At 30.9% G+C, this 22,295-nt stretch overlaps 2 protein-coding genes across 2 annotated transcripts; both read right to left on the minus strand.

Moving 5' to 3' along the window:
• Positions 1–6,527: 6,527 nt before the first annotated feature.
• On the minus strand, positions 6,528–11,189 carry LOC110650841 (ATPase 9, plasma membrane-type). The gene is made up of 14 exons (XM_021805962.2): positions 10,923–11,189; positions 10,712–10,831; positions 10,523–10,621; positions 10,295–10,432; positions 9,556–10,197; positions 9,348–9,467; positions 9,007–9,129; positions 8,810–8,914; positions 8,419–8,728; positions 7,810–8,324; positions 7,524–7,697; positions 7,252–7,434; positions 6,993–7,171; positions 6,528–6,906 (listed from the first exon to the last, which is right to left on the minus strand). Exons 1-14 carry the CDS (start codon positions 10,974–10,976, stop codon positions 6,810–6,812), a joined length of 2,859 nt encoding a protein of 952 aa, XP_021661654.1. The 5' UTR covers positions 10,977–11,189; the 3' UTR covers positions 6,528–6,809.
• Positions 11,190–20,335: 9,146 nt separating this feature from the next.
• LOC110650840 (ribonuclease 3-like protein 1) lies at positions 20,336–21,776 on the minus strand. The gene is made up of 4 exons (XM_021805961.2): positions 21,551–21,776; positions 21,176–21,473; positions 20,730–20,844; positions 20,336–20,617 (listed from the first exon to the last, which is right to left on the minus strand). The coding sequence occupies exons 1-4, from the start codon at positions 21,638–21,640 to the stop codon at positions 20,425–20,427; spliced, it is 696 nt and encodes a 231-aa protein (XP_021661653.2). The 5' UTR covers positions 21,641–21,776; the 3' UTR covers positions 20,336–20,424.
• Positions 21,777–22,295: the final 519 nt, after the last annotated feature.

The following is a 22,295-nucleotide window of genomic DNA, read 5'->3' on the forward strand; positions in this document are numbered from 1 at the left end:
GCATTTATGCCATTTCAAAGTTCAAATCAATACAAGCAGAATTTTCAGTTTTTGTGAGTCAACTTCACTGTTCCATTGGACACTGTTGCTATGGGAATTTGAAGAAATGACAAACATGAAAGTTGTTCCTTATTTTGTCTAGTTGAATTTTCTTTTTTGAATCACTCCATTTGGAGTTTTGTAGCTCCAGATATGGTCCAAAAACCACAGCTGGCCGGATGTGCATTCTGCAGAAATTACCATATGTACAGTAACATAAACAGTGACTGCCACTGTCATTTGGGTTAGGTTCTGGCCATAATTTGGGGTAGGTTCCTTCATGAAAGTTGTTTGTCTATGTCTTAACTTGTTGCTGTAAAAATTTCAGGTCAATTGACCAAATCTACAGTGAGTTATGGCCAAATGAACAGTTACTGTTCATTTGGTCAATTCTGCAGAGGCAGTTGCAGGGTGTCCGGATTGGGGCCAAGTTTTGGTCCTCTTGCTTTGGTCTTTTGGGCATAGTTTCTTCAGCAAAAATGTGCCATTATAAGCCTAGTTTCATGTCCAATTGGCCAAACACCAATTGGACTAACACAGCCAAAGTTATGGCTGTGTAAGTGGACTGAATTTTCAGTCCCTCTGCTGCTGTCCTAGGGCAGCTTACTCCTTCTCTTTGCAATCCTATTTTTCAGTCCATTTTATGATCAACATACCTAAAATGGTCACTAATTGACCATTAAAATGTGCTCTAACAATTTCCTAAGCCAAGTCAATTTTTTACTCTTCAAAACCCTAGTTCCATTATAGGTTTTCACAACACCTTAAATACTAGCTCCTTCAACAATCACATGCACACATGGTTTAAACTTGATCTATAGCCCACCTTAAGTCCATCAAAACAATCAAAATAATTCCTTCACAAGGGCTGCCAAAAATTCATAGTATATATACACATAATTCTTGTTCATTTTAGTTGCAATTCTCACTCAATATAAATTACAATTCATGAAAATAAGAAGTTTTAAGTGTCTAATGCACTAACCTTGATTAGGGCAGATTTTTCCCCACTCAAAACTTTACTTTCCTTCACTTTCTAGGCTGCCAAACACTTCCCCAAGAGGTGTGGTTAAGTTTTAATGAAGGGGTTTAGGGTTTAGTGGTGGAAACAAAGGAGAAATTGAGCTTGATTGAAAAAAAATCAATGGAGGGAGGAAGATGGATTTCGGCTGCACTTGAGGAGAGAAGGATAGCTGCTGGTTTTTTGATGAATTCAGTCTTCAATTTGTCTCTTTATTAGTTAGTCAAATGAGGGCTTAATGGTGATTGGTTAGTGAGTTTTAAATGACATCATACTATGTCATTATTTGCATTATTTTGCATTTTCTTTTCTTTTCTTTCACTACTCATTTCCAATTTCATTTTTAGTAATGTTTCTTCATATTTTATGTCATATTAATTATTTCTCAACTGGACAAGTCGGCCAAAAATCACCTCTGAAGGCGAAATGACCAAAATGCCCTCCGTTTGGCTTAACAGGTCAAAATTGTCTGTACCGATTGAAAAAATTTCCTAAGTATTTTCTTGGCATTCTAATGCCATGGGAACCTCAATAACCCTTTTCTGGAGTCCCAAAAATTATTTTATAATTTTTTCCCCGGGTCTAGGGCTCCTCGTTGTGAGAACCGCAACTTCCCTCCGGTTACCCATCGCTTGGGCACCGGCTCGTTTGACTTGGTTGTATTTTATTTCTAAAATTTTTACTAAGTGTTTCTTATTAATATTTGAGTTAATTATGGTCCCTCTCTTAATTTTAATTATTTTTCCGGACGTTCTAGCTGTCCGGACCGACACCGGTCACCGGAACAGTAGGATGTACGGAGTGGTTACCGGGAGGGTGTTACAAAACTAATGTTTAGATAAAATTAATATTCTTCCTTCACATATTTATATATAAAATAAGTTTTTTCTAAACGTATTACACGCTGATTTACTTATTATATAAAATTGTGATTTAAATTCTTTATATAATTTTTTTATTTTTTTATATAATATAATATCATCATTATATATTATTTTCAATAACTAATTAAATTTAGTTATTCATCAGTATAACTATATTTTACTTTTAATTAAAGTTAATTAAAAAAAGTTATAATAAAATAAAATTAATAAGTTATATTACTTTAGTCTATTGAAATATTATAAATAAAACACAAGAAATAAAATTTTTAATATATATTAGTTTAATGATTAAAATATTATAAATAAAATACTATAAATATGATATGAGAATATGAATATTTTAATTTTATAAATTAAAATTTATTATTTATTAAAAGTTATTTTCAAAATAGTTTTAATTTTTTTAATAAAATTATTATAGTCCATTTAAAATGGAGATTGTAAAGCAAAAATATGTGTTTTATTGTTTGATTTTATCTTATTATAATGAGAATTTTGAAACTAATAATTTTTTTAATTTTTTTTATTTTTGTAAATAATAAAAATAATGAATGGTGTTTTTGAAAATTAAAATATTTCCCCTTCTGTACATTTTAAATTTTTTTCAACTTCTTACCATTATAGTCAATTATTCAGTTTTTAAAAATTTTAGCTTGATCTTAAATATTTATTTTTTTAGTAAGCAGTGAAAATTAAAATAAATAAACAGTCAAAATTATAATTAGAAGAGAAAATAACAATTAAAATGATATCTAATTAACTGATTTAAATCAATTTTATTTGCTGTTTAAAAAAAAAACTTTTAAAATCATGTTAAAATTATTTAAAAAATAGCTATAATTATAAATATCAAGCCTTTAAATTACATATTATCATTTGTTGTTAATAAAATTGTTTATAGGCAGGATTTTTATCTATATATGAATTTTTTGAAATAAAATTTATAATAAGATTAAGATTTATTATAAATTATTTTTATAAATTAAAAAATTAAAAAATAATTTAATTATTTGATAAAATTTTCTATTTATATTTTTATATTTATTAATTAATTATTACAACACTATAACTAAAAAGTTAGGTTAATGATTGAATGAATTTTTATATTATATATATATATATATATATATATATATATAAAAGCCTATGTAATGTAAATTAAAAATTAAAAAAAAATTGAAGTATTTAAAGAAAAAAAGTATATTCGGTAAATATATTAATGAAAATTTAAATTGCATAATTTAAAAATACATTATTATAATTATATATCATATATTAATTATATTATTTAATATAACTTTAAATACTCTTATATTTACATAATTAAATAAAGTTAAAAGACAAAAAAAAAATAAAAACCTTTGTCAATTATCAATTTAATAATAAACATTTCTAAATATTTTCAATTTTAATAATAAATTTAATTGAAAATGATTAACTCATTAATCGATAAAAATAATTCAAATTTTTTTATATATTATTTAATTTTAACTACTCTTTTTAGTTTTATTAATATATTCAATAATTTTAATATTTTTATTAATTTTAACAAATTTTATGTTGATAAAAAATAATAAATGAATAATATAATTTTATATTATTACCTGAATTTTTAATTTTTTTTTTCACTTTTTCTTTCTACTTACACTTTTAATTCATATGTTTCCTATCATTTTACTTCAAAAGCAAAAAAGAAATTCAAATATTTATAAATAAAATATGAACAAATAATAAAAAATAAATATAATTATAATTTTCAAAATGATAAATAAATTAATTAAAATATCTTTTTTATCAATTTGAGAACAACTATTAATATTAATAAAAAAAATTCACTAATATTTATAATGTATGCAAATAATTGAATTACTTTTGTCAATTAAGTAATCAAATTAAGTTAATTACTAAAATTGATATTAATGTCAAAATTTGATATTAAATTGATAAAATTAAAAAGTTTGGCCAAAATTAAAAAAATTTATAAATGTTTTAATTTTTTTTAATCATTTAGCCATTAAATAATAATATAAAATTTACATAAATAGATAAAAATTTGAAATGAATAACATTTAAATTTGATATTATGATTTTTTTTTTATCCTATTTTAATATAAAATTAAATTTTATTTTTATTTTAAACAATTAATTATCTAACTAAAGTCTAAATAATTTTTATGAATAGTATTTTTAAAAAAATAATATATTTATAAATTATAATATTTTATTGATAAAACAGTAAAATTAATTTGAAAATATGACTAATTAATAAAAAATTCTAAGCACTTTTTTAATTTTATTTAAAATTTTAATTGATTTTATAATATGTTTTTAGTATAAATAGGATTATTATTAAAATAATATTAAAATTTTAATTTATATTAAGTATTGTAATATTAAAAAATAAAATTATTAAATATTTAGTGACAAATATTTTATTTCTAAAAGTTATTAATGACAATAAAATATATCGTAAAATTGGCATTATAAAAGATTTAGCAATAATTTTTCTACCTCTAAAAGATTAGCAAGGATAATTTTTGGAAGGTACTATTTGCTAAAATTATTGGCTATGTATTTTTTGTTGCTAAATAGTATTAGTAACAAATATATATGAATTGGCTTCATGTTATTATCTTTAATATGTATTATAGGCAATAAAATTTTTTTTGTTGCTATAAATATATTTTTTAATATTTTTATAAATAATAAATAGATTAATAATATTTTTTATTTTGTTTCTTTTTATTTATTAATTTCTTAATTTATTTAATTACTTCTTATAAATTTTTATATTTAATTGAAGTTAAATATAAGTAGATTAAGAATTTTAAATTTATATAAACTCTAAAATTAATAATATTAAATTTATATAAACTTTGAAATTAATTTAATTAATAAAAATATAATTATAATTAATTTTAAAAATAAAAAATAATTTAAATAAAGTCAATATTCTCCCCTTAATATATTTATATATAATATAAATATAAATTACCTTAACAAAAAGAAGATTTTTTAATCAAGGCGAGCTAATATAATATTTAATAGTGCACAGATGGTAGGGAACTTTTGAATCGGTCTAATTAGATATCAACACGTGTTCTCACCGGTCTATAACATTTATGTATGCAAAGATAAATGAAAAAAAAATATATATATATATATATTCTGTTAGTACCCCCAATTTTTGTAAGGTGAATTTTTTTTTTCAAGTTTTTTTTTATGAATATAGATCTATGAACAGTTTAATGTTCTTTATTTTATAGATTTTAGTTGTATTTGTGCTCTCATTATATGAATAAAATCTTCTATTTTAGACTTAAGAAAAAAAAAAAAAAAACTGCAGATTCACAGTCCTTATCAGATAAAAGGATATATAAATTCCAGCTCACAAGTCCCAGTTTTCAATTACAGACTCATGGTCCTCCATTGAAGTTGCAATTTGCAAGCCTCCATATCTCTGAGTGGTTGGCTCTTGGCTGCATTAAATTGATTAGGAGAAAGAAGCAACTTAACAACGCTTATATTTCGATTAAAACTAGCTTAATTAAATAATATAGCCTCGATTTATAGACATTGGGTTTTCAAGACCTTGGGATTTGATTTATACAGAAATTTTTATAGGTGAGGTTAATTAAAATTAACAAAAAAAAAAAAAGTCAGGTGCCAATGTGCAGTCTTTGGATTTCATATTAGATGTAGAGAGTGTATTTGTATGAATTATATAGAAATAAAAACTCTATTAAAATTGTTATGATTTTAATAGTCTATTCCTATCACTAATCCATATATTTCTCTATCTCTAAAAAAAAAAAAAATACAAAAAGAATAAAACCAAATTTAAAAAATGGTTAATCAAACTAATAAATTCTTTCATAAATTGAGATTTTCCAATATTTTGTACTAAATTTAGCCACGTCTTGACATGTTAAATAATAATTTTTAAGATATTATTTAGTGTTTTAACTATGATCAAAATGCTACTTCTTTTATTTATATCATTTCATAGCATAATATTTATACTAGCTTTTACAGGTTGAAAGAGTGATTCGTGAAAATTATGTTTTTGACTAGGATCAACGAAATGATACCACTATTTTACATTTAACCATTAATGTAACAATTATTTTTATCGAATACTTTTATTTTAAATCATTATATTTAAATTACTATATAAAGAGTTAACTATTAACATTTAATACATAAAAACTAGCATATAATACCATCTACTTAGCTACAAATTAATATATATATATTCATGTATTTAATTGTTAACTTCCATAGATGGATTTAGAGATTTTTGCGCAAAATAGGAATTAACAATGGTAAAAATAATTTTTTTTTCTCCAATTTGGGGAAAAATTTTCAAATATAAAAGTTATATTATGACTATTGATTATTGTTGAATTTTATACGAATCCTATCATAATTAACAACAAGTGTATCCATTGTAAATATAATAAATTTTCAGGCTATTCAATGCAATAGAATAGTCTAAAAGTATTTTTCTAACTGAGAAGCACAACAAAAATGAGAATTGACAGTGAATTTAAACATATGTATCAAAGCACAAAATCAAGAGATGATAGAAGGCAAAATAGGGAATCCCATTGAAAATAATATAACAAGAATACAAAGATAGCCTCTATGTTATCTTGATGAAATTATTTTTCCAACCCCAAAATTGTCTTGGAGAATCTCACAATGTTAATTTTATTCCCAACCCTTGCATCCTACAAAATCCTGGAAAAAGGATTTCTTTTTGGAAACAAAAAGAATGCATCCTAATTCTAATAATCTAGGTTTCACACTCTCTTCGCCCAAAACTCTTAGCAACAGACTGTTAATTAATCTGCATCTTCTCATCAAACAGTGTAGTGCTGTTGAAGGGTGTCAATGTCTAGTCCCTTGAGTCTCACCACTGATTCAACATGTCCTTTGAGTGTATGAAGTTCTCTTAACCTGGTAGCCAAAAAGAGCATAACAATTAGAATAATCTATTCATAGATAGGATAGAGAAAGTAGCTGTTGGCTGTAGTTATTATTACCTTGCAACTTCTGCACGCCTCTTGGCCTGCTCAGCAATCTCAGACAACTCCCTGTAATTCTTATCTTGGAAGAGTTCTGCAGTTTCCGGAGGCTGCAGTCCATGCAGGGTACGTTGAGCTGCAGCCCATTGTGCTTCCCTCTCTCCTCTTCCATAATCCTTCTTTGTTGTGAATGCAGTCTGCAAAATCAAGTGCAAGTGAGATCCAAGCGAGATTTCCAGACAAGGCACAACATGATAAAATTGAAGATGCTATATACCTTGTTTTGGACTAGGTTATCCCAGGCCTTGCCACTCAAAGCATATCGGATGAGGAACTTCAGAATATCTAGAGGGATGTAGAAGACAATGCTGTAGATCCAAATAATACCAGCCCATCCCCAGCCAATACCATGTACTTTAGCAAAATCCCATTCGGCATATACAGCGAGGAGAGTAGCAATCTGAATTGTGGATGAGATGCTTAAATCACTGGATTGTTGTTGTCTAATGGGTGAAAATTAAAAGAACAGAACAGATTAATACAACTCACCAGTTGTGCAATGACAAAAGCAGTCACAAGTAGGAGACCGGGGCGTTCGACAAAAGACCAGCTACGGGACCTTGTAACGAAGATTAGTGCCTGACTGACTATGCTCACTTGGAGGTAGACTGCAGCTGTAAGCTCATCATGGTTGTTTCTGATGGATCTAACACCAAACTTTTCCTGCAAATTTGAATAGTTTCTGACATTAGTTTTACAATAAATTAACTCCAGAGATAAACTAGCCTACCCGCAAGGAATTAACAAAACCTTATGGTTTGTGACATTTTCTCACCGAGAAGAAGTCAGAACTGTGAGCAGCCCAGAAGAATACAACAGTCATAACAGCTAGGTAGGTACCAAGGACAATTCCAGTAGCAAAGATCTCCTTTAACTTCCATGAATCTGGAAGTGGAGATGGTTTCACTCTATCTTTGGAAATAGTCATGATCGTTCCATCATTGAGAATTGCAATGATGAGAACCATGAAAGGAGAGAAATCAAACTTCCAAATAAGTGCAAGAAGCATAAAACCCAGCACAATCCGGATGGTTATAGAAACTGCATAAATTGTGTAATTCTTCATTCTCTGGAAAATGGCTCTGCTTGTTAAGACGGCACTCACAATCACACTCAATCCTGGCTCTGTCAAGACTATATCAGATGCACCCCGAGCTGCATCAGTAGCATCAGCCACTGCAATTCCAATGTCTGCCTTCTTCAATGCTGGAGCATCATTCACACCATCTCCAGTCATCCCACAAATGTGCTTCCTTTCTTGCAGCCTCTTCACAATCTCGTATTTGTGCTCTGAATGCGAGTCCATCAGTTTGTTTCATAGGTATGAATGGATACAGAAATAGATTTTAACTAGCAATTAAACTGTCGGATTTAGTCCAATTACCAGGGAAGACACCAGCAAAGCCATCAGCCTTTTCAATAAGCTCATCAACAGGAAGGGCAGCAATAGACTCATCCTTGTTCTGTCCAAGGAGAGCAGAGGAAGGATACATGTTGGTTCCCATTCCAAGCCTGCGACCAGTTTCCTTGCCAATTGCAAGCTGGTCACCAGTGATCATCTTGACATTGACACCTAGGTTAAGGGCACGATTAATGGTTTCTGCACTGTCATGCCTTGGAGGATCAAAAAGAGGCAAGAGACCAACAAATTGCCATGGCCCTCCAGGGCTATCCTTGGTTTTCTCTGGCACAGTCTGTAAATGCAAATGATTTATGTTTAAAACTTGTAAATTCAACATTTATACTTGATTCTGATGAAAACAAACACGACCCACTTGTCTACAAACAGCTAGAGAGCGTAGTCCACGATCGGCAAACTTAGCAATGATGGCATGAGCTTTCTTTTTTGCATCATCCCTGAGGTTGCACAATTCAATGATCTGGTACAGAGTTTAGCAAATAATATTAAAATAAAAAATACATAATTCACAGAAGAAAATAAATAAATGTCATGCACTAGATGATCTCCAACCTGCTCTGGTGCTCCCTTGCTAATTCTGTGCCAATTGCCTTCTGAGTCGATGTATGTTATAGCCGTGCGCTTTTCCACTGGGTTAAATGGCAGAAAATGTACCTCAGTGATGCCTGCTCTGGCCTGCAAAGGGAAGAAAAGCCAAAGGAAGGAGTTCACTAAATTTTATTTCTTACTTCACTAGTATTATGCTGCTACTAACTAAGCATACTACATATTTATCTTTCCTCAGAGAGGTTTTTCTTATCAAGGATCAAGATTCAAGATTAAAATTGCTTTGTTTCTACCAGAAGGAAAGGTAAAAGAGAGAGGAGTGATTTCATATCTTTATTTTAGCATACCTCCTTGGGGTCACCCAACATCCCAACAATACATGCATCAATAGCATCCTGATTTTCAACCCTGGAGGCCATAGCCCCGTATAAAATCACACTATCTTTGTCCACATCTTTTGCAAAAACCTGAAATTAAATGAAATACCTGAATGATCAATGAATCAATAAATATCAAAAAGTTAAAATTGCACTTAAAATATATTTAAGCACTAACCTCAATCAAGGACTTATCCACTGTAAGCTTGTTGAGAGTGAGAGTTCCAGTCTTGTCACTGCACAAGACATCCATTCCAGCCATTTCTTCGATGGCTGTCATCCTCTTGGTGATAGCACCTTGCTGTGAAAGCCGGTGGGAGCCGATGGCCATAGTCACAGACAGGACAGTTGGCATGGCAATTGGAATCCCTCCAATGAGAAGCACCAAAAGATTGTCAATTCCATCTCGATACTTGCGGCGCTGAATTGGGTACATTACTACTATCTCAACGACCATTCCTAATGCAATGGAGCATATGCAAAAGTTCCCGATAGCCGTCAACACCTTCTGGAAGTGGCCTTCTTGATTGGTACTGTCCACAAGATGAGCAGCTTTACCGAAGAAGGTGTGCACCCCAGTGGCAATTACAACAGCTTCAATCTCACCTTGCTTGCAGGTAGATCCGGAGAAGATTTCATCACCTGGGTTCTTGGTCACGGGCAAGGACTCACCTGTGAGAGCAGATTGATCAATCTTCAGAGGATCTCCCTCCAGAAGACGAGCATCAGCTGGGATAATATCTCCCAACTTGATGCTGATCACATCCCCTGGAACTAATATAGCAGCTTCTTGCTCGGACCACCTTCCATCTCTTAAGACCTTGAATCATTAAAATTAAACATATGCAGTCAAACGTTAGCCCACATGATTATAACAGATTGTGAACCGGTAAAATTGCGGTTGTTAAAATATATACCTTGGTTTTAGGAGCTAGTCCCGCCATAAGAGCAGCTGCAGCATTACCTGCATTGTTCTCTTCAATGAAACTAATAGTGGAGTTGATGAAAAGCAACACCACGATACCCACAAAGTCCTGCCAATCTGGTGGCTGACCCTGCAATTTTTGCTCATCCATGTTAACACAAATGCAAGGTAAGAGAATGTTGTTGAGTGGAATAGGAAAGGGAGAAGAGATTTAAGTTACCCCTCCATTAGCCAAAGCAATGGCCATGATTGCAGCAATTTCCATGACCCATGAGAGCGGATTCCACATAAAACCCAAGAATTTTAAAAGCTTGCTTTCCTATTCAGGATTATTTTCAAACAAATAAAAAGAGTCAGCTTTGGGGCTGGCTTCCAATTCCAAAAACAACGAAAGCAGAAAAAAGAAGACCTTTTTCTCTTCGAGCTTGTTGGGGCCAAAGATCTGCAGCCTCTTCTCTCCTTCCTCTGAAGACAAACCTTCTCTGGTGCATTGCAGTTGCTGAAACACTTCATCGATTGGTATGCGCTCCTGTTACGTATAATCACAGTCACCCCTCTTCACATAAATCAAGAAAGAATAGTAATCTGAAATTGAAAAAGTTAAAAAAGGGAAGACTCACAAGGTCGACATTCTCGTTTTTAATTTCCTCCAAGCTGATGCTTTTGGTAGCCATGTTCAAAAGAAGTGGAGTTTCCGAATGGAAAAAGTAGCTGATACAGGGTCTATTTATAAATTAAATATTTATGGGTATGCATATGTGTGTGGTTTGAGCTTCTTCGTTTGATCCTATTCTCACTCTCACACTCTTTTTATGGGTGTGTCTGGTTTGCTATTCCACCTCTTTGATCTCTTTGCATGGCCACCTTCGATTCTTCTTTTTTTGGCATCTGTAGCTCGAACCGAATGACCTGGGACTCTTGTGGTTTGTATATATATATATATTCTTTTTTTCTTTTCCAATTTTAAATTGAATTTCTTATATTTATCTTTAGTCAATTTTAATCCTATATGTATCAATTCTTTTTTCCCTTTTCTATTTTAAATAAAATTTCTTATACTTCTATCTGTTCGAAGAATATGGCATTGAAATTAGCTACATGACTGACATAATCGTGTCTAATGATTAATTAATTTTATAATAAATGTAATGTCTAGAAAATAACTTTCTATCTAATAAATTATATATATTTTTAAAATTTAAATTAAAATAAAAAGTATTTAATTAAATATCATTATTATAAACAACGAATTTAATTTTAATTCAAATAAAATTAAAATTTACAATTATATTTTTATTGTATAAATATTTTTAAATAAGATTTCTTTAATTATAAAAAATAAAATTCTCCAAATACAATAATCATAACCTCTTCCTTCAATTTCTTTAAGCTTTTGGCTAAACCAATAGACTAATTGTAATTGGCTGATATGATCAATAGTCATGTGACTCTCACATGACTTACAAAGCCAACTCCATATTGGCTTGGGAAAAGTAAAAGAAGCGAGCTCCACCAAAATTCAAGGCATTACTATAACTAAACTCAATAATAGATAATTAACTAGGAAAATAAACTTTTTTAGGTGTTCTGTGTTTATATAAATTCTACTTCAACCTGAAAAATAAATTTTTAGAATTTTTTTTTTATAAATTAAATTAAAATTTTAAAAATTTTAATTTTATTATTAGATGTCACGACTCAACCTATGGGTCGGACCGGCACTAGGACCTGGGTCAGCCTAAAGCCTCCGAGCCCGTAGTAAGCCTAACAATTCCTTAACCCAACTCTAAGACCCATTTGGGCCCAATTTCAAGAATTCAACTGGACAGAGTCCGGCCATCAAATGGACCTTTCAACAGGGAGTTTTTGACTCACCCGACCTGTAAATACATTATATAATCAATTGGGGAGCTCAGCTCACCCTCCACATACTCATACAACATAAAAATAAATGGGAGCTCAGCTCCCTCATTCAGTCCATCAACATACATAAAATAATAAGTTTACAGGTCCAAAATAACAATTTATATTACAGACCCAATTCAAATAAATATTTCTAACACATGCGGAAATTCTAAGAGTTAACAGGTTTATATAAAAAAAATAAACGACCTACGAGGGAGAAAAGCAGGTTAATCTCAAAAATATCCTCCTGTGGCCTAGAAAAATATTGAACAGGAGTGAGCGTTCGACTCAGAGAGTAAAATATCAATTTTAACCATAATCTCTATAACTATCTAAAACTAATGCACCCTGTAGAGTGAAATACAATATCAGTAATATTTTTCACAACATAACAACAAAAAGATAATTTGGAGCACTCACGCACCCAGTAATGTCAAATTATAAATATATGGGAGCTGATCCCCTATACAGCTCTCTTAAATCCAACCTGTGCCAGCGAAGAACTTAGCTCGGACTTTCACTTAATAACCAAATCGGGGTCCCAGCAAAGAACTCAAGCCGTGTCTACCCCGAAGGACCGGGTCCCAGTGAAGATCTCAAGCCGTGTCTACCAATCCTATCCATAGCCAACACCACATCACATGCATGCCAACGCACGCACACCGCTCCAAATTACTACAACAACATTCATGACACTTTAACAGTTATGAATGCAACATAAATCGTGCCTAGAGTTTAACTACATAGATATATGCATATAAGTGATGCATGGGCATGCTTGAACATATAATAATATCGAAATTACAATTAAAATTAATATTTTACTCACAGACTTGACAACAGTCACTGTGGCGGCTGGGCGGAGGAAGAAGGCTGTCCCGGCTCATCTGACAATTTTATTATAATCATTTAATAAATTTGACTCAACACAAACTAAGAAAAGACCAAATACGTCCTAAGTCGTGCCGAAAATCCGGCAGAGTCTCCTCTATACCTAGGACCTACCTAACCTGCAAAAGAGCTTAAAACATACTTCTATATCCACAAATCATACACTCACAACTCAATCACATCACACAGCCCCTTCTGGGCCCATCCAAACAGTCATCAATCACAATATGTAAATTTACAGTTTAGTCCTTATAATTGATCATTTTTGCAAAAATTGCCCAAATAAGCTCTAAAAATTCTAAAACTTTGCCCCGTGGTCCTTAGCAATATTACTAGGCTATTGCAAAAAGAATCATAATTTTCTAAGCTACCATGAATATTGTATGGATTTTTAATCCCATTTAAGCACTAGAAAATTACGAAAAAGTAAAGTTCGGGTTTACCTATGCTAATTCCGACTTCGGGGACACGCTCAGGACGTCTGACAATGGTGGGGTAGCCAAAATCTCGATCCAATTCGGAGACCTTTTTCTCAGAGCTGCTCGCCGGAATTCATGCATCTTATTAACCGCGAATTTCACGCGAATTGAAGATACCTACAAGAAGCCCACAACACGGGGGTTAGTACATAAATTTTATGGAATTTTCTAAGCTCATTTAATGCTCAAAAAAATACTGCGAAATTCCATGGGACCCACCGAAAAACAGTGTCGAAAAATTTTGAAATTTATATTGCCGCGAAGCTCTCGACAAGTGGAGCACTTTGGTACTCTCAGTTTTCTCGTGGGGTTCACGGTTTGCGAGAAATCTAACCCAAAAATCAAAATGAGCTAACACTTCCCGGATAAAAATTGAACAAACCGCTCAATGGATTTTGGTATTCTTGGTGTCTATGGAAAGCTCTCGAGGTGTAGATGTGTTTAGACACAAGACTCGGCCCAATTGGTAGCCGGATCAACTGAATTTCTGCCGAGAAGACAAAACGTCGCGCGCTTGCAGGGGAGGCGTTCGAGCGCGTTTTCCGGCCGCCTGGAGGGTCGGCCTGTCGTAGGGAGGTGGCGGAGCGGCGCGCCGGCGAGCTGGGGTGGCTGGGGAGGCGGCGGCGCGGGCTAGGGGTGAGGGAGGAGAGAGAAAACAGGGAGGGAAGAGAGAGGTCAGGACGCGCGCGGGGAAAAGAAAAAGGAAGGAGTCGGTCCGATCCGGTCCGGTTCGATTCATGATACAAAATTTTAAATTTTTACTCTGCCTTGGGACCGAAAACGAGGCCCAAAAATTTCGAAAAAATTCTAGAAAACTCAGAAAAATTTGTAGACTCCAAATATATTTTTAGTTTTACCACGTGGTCTTTAAATTGATTTTTAAAAATCATCAAAATTTTATATTTTCGGGAAATCAAACCCGATTTCGAAAATCCAAAAAATTTCAAATAATTTCCTAAAATTCAAATAAAATAAAATATCAATATTTATCCAAAAATAATAATAAATTTAAAAATTAGGGGTGTTACATAAGATATCTTTTCTATAATATATATAATTATAATTATTAATTATATTATTATAATATATATATATATATATATATAGACATTGTAATAAAATAAAACCACATGGTTTCAATTTAATAAAAATAAAAGTTTTATAGCTTAGGCGATAATGTGCTAAACTATTTTAAAATATACTTAATTTTTAAATATATAAATAATTATATTTTATGTTAATTTAACTAATAAAATTTAACTACACAAATAAATTTACTTTGAAATTTTAATATTTTAATTTAAATAATTAAATTTAATAATATAATAATATTACATCATATATAAAAATTAAAAAATTATATATAAAATTATATATATATATATATATATATATATATATATATATATATATATATATATATATATATAAGTACAATAACGTTGAAAAAAAAGGTACTTGTAATAAATATGTATAAAATGAATATAGTTAATTTAAAAAAATAAATATGAAAATCAAATTCAAAGTCATCAAATAAAAACATAAACACTTTGAATCATTTTTCTGCCAAAAAAAAAGTTACAAACCTCAAAAAAATAATTTTTTAATTTTTTTATAAAATATATAAATTTTTTTTTAAACAATAAAAGTACGAATTTTTTTAAAAAAAGAAATTCTGTTTTTAATTTTTTTTTTACAAAATTTTATTACAATTTAAATAAAAAATTTAATTAAAAATTAAGTTAAAAACAAATAAGACTAATTAATAATTTTAAATTTATTTAAATTTTAAAATATAATAAAAATACAATTGTAAATAATATAAAGAAGTGGTATTTTTATAGTGTTAACGTTTTTCTTCTTTCCGCTTTTATATATATATTATAAATTATAGATAAATAAAATAATTTATTTTTGTTTATATTATATTATTTAAGAAAATATAGTTATAATTATTATACATCTTAAAATGTAATAAAACATTAAAATTATAGAATTTATGGTAAAATTCTTATTTAGTTTTTAAATTTATTATTATTTACAAGTCAATTTTTAAAAAAAAAATAAATATGTTAATTAATTCAAGAACAATCTCTGACCAATTTTTTCAACATATTTCAAAATAATTTGCTAATTATATACATAAAATTTTGCAATCAGAAAACATTGCATGCTATTTTGTATATATTATATTTAGCTTTTAATTTAGTTAAAAATATTACTTTTGTTAGAGTCCAAATTCAATTGGAATTAGGAAGCATAATTAGTTTATGAAGCATAATTAATTTAGAAAGTTTAGTAAAATTTATGAAATTTAATAATTATAATCCTAAAATGATTAGGTTTTAGTGGCCTATATATATGAATAATTGGTTGGTCATTATATAGAATGCATTATAGAGAGCTCGCAAAGTGGAGAGGTGTGTTAAATTCTGTGAGTTTTATTTGAGTGATTTTGAGAGTGAAAAAAATAATTAATTATTATAATTATTTTGATAGTAAATTTATTTGGTAGAGTGGGTTTACGCTGAACCACGTTAAATTTTGTGTTTTTTATTTTGTGTGGGTATGGTTTTTTTTACAACAATTAGTATCAGAGTATGTGGATGATCTTGATGAGTTTGTGTAACGCCCCTGCTCCAACCACTAGAGGAATTGTCCGCTTTGGTTCACCCCATCTTAAGCCTCACGGTTTCGTTCCATAGATGAAATAGAGAACTTTTTAGGAGGTTACCAATCCTAGGATTTCTCTCAAGCGAGCACACTTAATCCTGGAATTCATTCAACTCTCTAGGCCATTCCACCAAAAGGCGCCTCTAGTGATCAGTTTCCCTCATTTCAATGTATGATTTGGTTCATTCCTGCCCCCCCATTTGGACAATGGCACCAACGAGCCTTGCCTTCCCAGAGGACTGCTCCAGCCGAGACCTTCCCTTTTCGCAAGGGATGTTACAGGCCCACCAGCTTCCGCCTGGTTCGTCCCCGAACCACACATCTACTAGAGGGAGTCTGGCTTTGATACCATCTGTAATGCCCTTGCTCCAACCACTAGAAAAATTATCCGCTCTAGCTCACTCTATCCTGAGTCTCACGGTTTTGTCCCATAGGTGGAATAGAGAACTTATCAGGAGGTCACCTATCCTAGGATTTCTCTTAAGCGAGCACGCTTAACCCCGGAGTTCTTTCAACTCTCCAAGCCATTCCACCAAAAGGCACCTCTAGTGATTAGTTTTTCTCATTTCAATTTATGATTCAGTTCATTCCTGCCCCCCATTTGGACAAAAGCATCGGCGAGCCTTGCCCTCCCAGAGGACTGCCCCAGCCTAAACCTTCCCTTTCCGCACGGTATATTACCATTTGGTTGAAGGTGTAGCTATTATGATGTGTGGAAAGTTGCACATGCAACAATGGTGATGCAAGTTCAAGGTGATGGAGAGTTAAAATTCAAGTAGAGCTCTTGATGCGAAATCAACATCGTTGAAGACGCAAAGATTTTTTTTTTTATTTTAAAAAGCAATTTACACCCAAGATGAATATCAAAGAATGGAGATTTGAAGGGTTTAAGCTCAAGTATGGAGATTTGATGATTTGATGACACCCAAGAATTTGAGGTATAAAATGGTTGATGAATTTTGAGTCAAGGTGGAAATTGTTAGAATTATGACTTAAAATCCTAGTAGTAAATATTCATCTATTCTATTAAACAATATTTCTCCCACATTCCTGCCTCCCATTTGGACAAAAGCACCGGCGAGTAGGGGTGAGTATTCGGTTCGAACCGAATCGAATTAAATTATAAAAATCAAATTTTAAATTTTAGAAATCGAATCGAACCGAAATGGGTGAAAAACCGAATCGAAGCGAACTGCTCTATTTCGGTTCGGTTTAAACCGATCGGTTTTGATTTTTGATTGATTTTTTAATTTAGACTTGATTTTCAAATTATTTGGTCTAATTTTGACTTTAGTTTGAACCTAATAACCATTAATCAATGAAATTAAATAATTAATATATATATATATAATTAAATATAATTCATAAATTTCCCATAAAAATAAATCAATTCAAAAATCGATTCGGTTCGATTTAGTTCGATTTGAATATAGAAATTACTATTCGGTTCGATTCGATTTAACCGATTTTTTCTCTTCAAAACCGAACCGAATCGAAATAACCGAAATTTTTATAATGTAAAATCGAACTGAACCAATTGAATTTTAAAATCGAATCGATTGAACCGAATTGACTCGGTTCGATTCGATTTTTCAATTTGAACCGAATTCTGCTCAGCTCTATCAACGTGCCTTACCCTCCCAGAGGACCACCCCAGCCTAGACCTTCCCTTTCCGCACTGGATATTACAGTTTGGTTGAAGGTGTAGCTATTGTGATGTGTAGAAAGTTGCACATGCAACAATGGTGATACAAGTTCAAGGTGATGGAGAGTTAAAATTCAAGTAGAGCTCTTGATGCGAAATCAAGATGGTTGAAGCTGCAAAGATTATTTGAAATAAAAAAAGCAATTTACACCCAAGATGAATATCGAAGAATGGAGATTTGAAGGGTTTAAGCTCAAGTATGGAGATTTGATGATTTGATGACACCCAAGAATTTGAGGTATGAAATGGTTGATGAATTTTGAGTCAAGGTGAAGATTGTTAGAATTATGACTTAAAATCCTAGTAGTAAATATTTCTCTATCCTATTAAATAATATTTCTCTCACATTCCTGCCCCCCATTTGGACAAAAGCACCGGTGAGTAGGGGTGAGCATTCGGTTCGAACCGAATCGAATCGAACCGAACCGAATTAAATTATAAAAATTAAATTTTAAATTTTAGAAACCGAACCAAACCGAAATAGGTGAAAAATCGAATCGAACCGAACCGCTCTATTTTGGTTCGGTTCTGTTTAAACCGATCGGTTTTGATTTTTAATTGATTTTTTAATTTAGACTTGATTTTCAAATTATTTGGTCTAATTTTGACTTTGGTTTGAACCCAATAACCATTAATCAATGAAATTAAACAATGAATATATATATATATATAATTAATTAAATATAATTCATAAATTTCTCACAAAAATAAATCAATTCAAAAATCGATTTGGTTCGATTTGATTTAACATATTTTTTTTCTCTTCAAAACCGAACTGAATTGAAATAATTGAAAATTTTACAATGTAAAACCGAACCGAATCGATTGAATTTTAAAACAAAACTAATTGAACCGAATTAACTCGGTTCGGTTCGATTTTTCGGTTTGAACCGAATTCTGCTCAGCCCTTCCGGCGAGCCTTGCCCTCACAGAGGACCGCCCTAGCCTAGACCTTCCCTTTTCGCACGAGATATTACAGTTTGATTGAAGGTGTAGCTATTGTAATGTGTGGAAAGTTGCACATGCAACAATGGTGATACAAGTTCAAGGTGATGGAGAGTTAAAATTCAAGTAGAGCTCTTGATGTGAAATCAAGATGGTTGAAGATGAAAAGATTATTTGAAATAAAAAAAGCAATTTACACCCAAGATGAATATCGAATAATGGAGATTTGAAGGGTTTAAGCTCAAGTATGGATATTTATGATTTGATGACACCCAAGAATTGGAGGTATGAAATGATTGATGAATTTTGAGTCAATGTGGAAATTGTTAGAATTGTGACTTAAAATCCTAGTAGGATTTGGAAAGACCTTTTTCTAATTTAAGTGGAAGAAATATTACTCAGTAGTATAGAGAAATATTTACTATATAAAGTAGAACTCTTATTTTAGTGTTATTCGTAAATTGAGTAGAACTCCTAATCAGATTATGATTGAGAGAATTAACAATATAAATAGAAGAATTATGAAAAAATATTATTTGGCTTTCAGCTCATAGAGTAAGACTGTCGTACATTGTAGAGAGAAGTTTTGCCAATTGTTGAAGATTCGGCTCTGCCCATTGATAGGGAGCCACTTACTCATTGCAGTGTAGAGAGTCTTAGGCCTAAGGTAGAGAAAAGACATAGAATTCAAAATGAAAAAATTCTTTTCTATTGATGAGAGAGCTCTTGCCCATGTAGTTAAAAACACCCTTTGTGATATAGTAATTAAAATGGTCAATATATTTAGTTATGTCTAGAGGAGACCGAGAGGGACTAACTAATATATTTATAATGAGCAATTTGATATCGTGTGAGTTTTCTTGGGTATAATTAAATTTATGGGTAGTATAACTTTGAACTTGTAATGATAATTTATTATTGCCGATAGTGAAAAATAGCATGCCTATAGATATAGCCCTATATTGAAAGGGCGATCCACGTAAATATTAATATTTATGTGTTTATTTTATTTCTTTGCAATTTACATACTTCTGCGGCGCACAACAATTATGTACAGTTTGATGTCTTGTGAGTTTTCTTAGGCATAATTGAATTTATGAGTCGTATAACTTTGAGCTTATAACGATAATTTATTATTGCCGATAGTAAAAAATAACATACCCGTAAATGTAGCCCTATGTTGAGAGAGTGATCCACGTAAATATTAATATTTTATGTGTTTATTTTATTTTTTTACAATTTACATGCTTCTGCGGCGCATAACAATTTTTTTCTAAATTAAATTAAATTATATTTGTTATTTAATCAACAAAAAAACAGCAATTTTAAAATTATAAAATTCACAAATTAAAAAAAAAATATATATATATATATATATATTGTGATATAACAAAATGATTAGAACATCCAACCCCTCCTAGCTAGGCTGCTACAATTCAAAAGAGAAGTAACATATCAACATCTGAACAAAATCTCCTGTACAAATTAATAAACTGGATGGGATTGTTAAACCCTAATTGTAAATTATGAAGCATTCATTTTTCTTTTCTCCAACTTTTTTATTGGAAAATAATTACACAGATGCTTCAAGTACCATAATGCCCCTTCAGCTGCATGCTCTGCTGCAGTCTTCTTTTTTGCCCTAGGGGCTCCATAACACTCCAAGCTAGATGCAGCACCTGCCCCTTCAATCTCCACTGTGACCTTGAATGTGAACCTGTGCAATTCTTGAATCACTCATGAACAGAATACACATATACATATGGATTTGTTGATTCCCTTTAAGCAAATATAAAGAAATATATAAAGGGTTTAAGCAAAATACTTACAATCTCTGGTGGCAAGGTCCTTCCTCTTTGCAGCATTCAAATAAAGGAGGATTCCAACTGTTAGCAACACAAATCTCATGCAATTGTGATTTAGCTGATATATTATTTGGTTCACCTAAAAGAAACAAGATTGATTAGGGCTTGAAAGAGATGCAGTAAATAGAAATTCTTACCCTACTTATAAACGAAATTCTTATTTCACATCCCAAATCTTTTTTTTTTTTTTTTCTTATTTAAATGTATTACTAAAGCAATTTCAGTTAGTTCTTTCAACCCAAAAATCAAGGACAAACATCTAAAACCAGAAGGGATCAGCTATGTCAATTTTATCACCAATTAAGAAAATATAAACAAATTTAACCTCAAAAAAGGGATAATTGGATCATTAAGCAAAGATCAACATCGTAACCCAAAAGAGGGGAAAAGAAAATTCCAATTCTTTTTACCTGAGTCATTATGGAAGGCTTTATTATCCCCACTGGTTTTAGGATCCACCTTGGTCTGAGTTTGGGCCTTGAAGATTGTGTTATTAGAGTCTATTATGTGCTTGACACAACAATTAGAAACATCATCTTCATCATCTCTGGTATTATGCTTATTATTTAATAGATTTGTATCAGCTAACAAATCTGCTTCCGTGTTTGCCTCATGGTCAAATAATTTTCCTGCCTCGGTTCCCTCTTCTTGGGGTCCTGGCTTGGCAGCTTTAGGTACATACCTAGCAACTGATATGATTTTTTTATCCTGCAAAAACAGAGCAGAATCAACTCAAGATTCAGAAAGGAAGAGAGAAGGTTATTGTTTCTTGATTTGCTGCGTACCTGGGAGTAGGAGGAGGTGGTGCTTGGATCTAGAGGAGGAAGATTCTTGAGATTGATATGGGTTCGGGATTGTTTTCGTGGCTTCTCCATCTATCTTTCCATTTCGTTTCCCTGAATCCTTTGCTTCCCTGCTCAAGAAAACTTTCTAAGAACCTATGCAAATGCCAATTTCTCATGCGATGATGACAAGTGAGGACAAATTTTAGTAGTGGAGAAAAGGATGCCCAACCAACCAAAATTTTGTGTTTATCTTAAAATTTTCATGCGTTTAATTTAGATAGTAATATTAAATGTAATAATAAATTTTAATTTAATATTATTTAATTTTTTTGAAAAATAAAAATTCTTTAATTTAAGTCTTAATTACAATTAAAAGAATAAAAAAAAACCATGTAAATCTCAGTTTTCATAACTATTTATAATATCTGATATGATATTTAATATTAATTCATTGAATTTATCTTATTTGTATTAATAAAAATAAGAAGAAATTTTAAAAAGTAAAAAATCTTTAAAAAATTCATAAAAGAATTAAAAATTCTATAAAAAATTAAATCAAGAACTTGCTTGGGGAAAGACTTTTATAAATATGCAAGAGTTTGTATTTACTTCAGTAAATAAATAAATTTTATTTTACATTAATAATATTACTATATACTAATAAATATATAATAAATTATATATTTTAAAATTCTTTTTTAAAAATTTACATATTTTGAAATAAAAAATTAAAATTTATATTAAA

Source organism: Hevea brasiliensis, chromosome 1, assembly GCF_030052815.1.
Source record: "Hevea brasiliensis isolate MT/VB/25A 57/8 chromosome 1, ASM3005281v1, whole genome shotgun sequence".
In the NCBI taxonomy this organism is placed as follows: domain Eukaryota; kingdom Viridiplantae; phylum Streptophyta; class Magnoliopsida; order Malpighiales; family Euphorbiaceae; genus Hevea; species Hevea brasiliensis.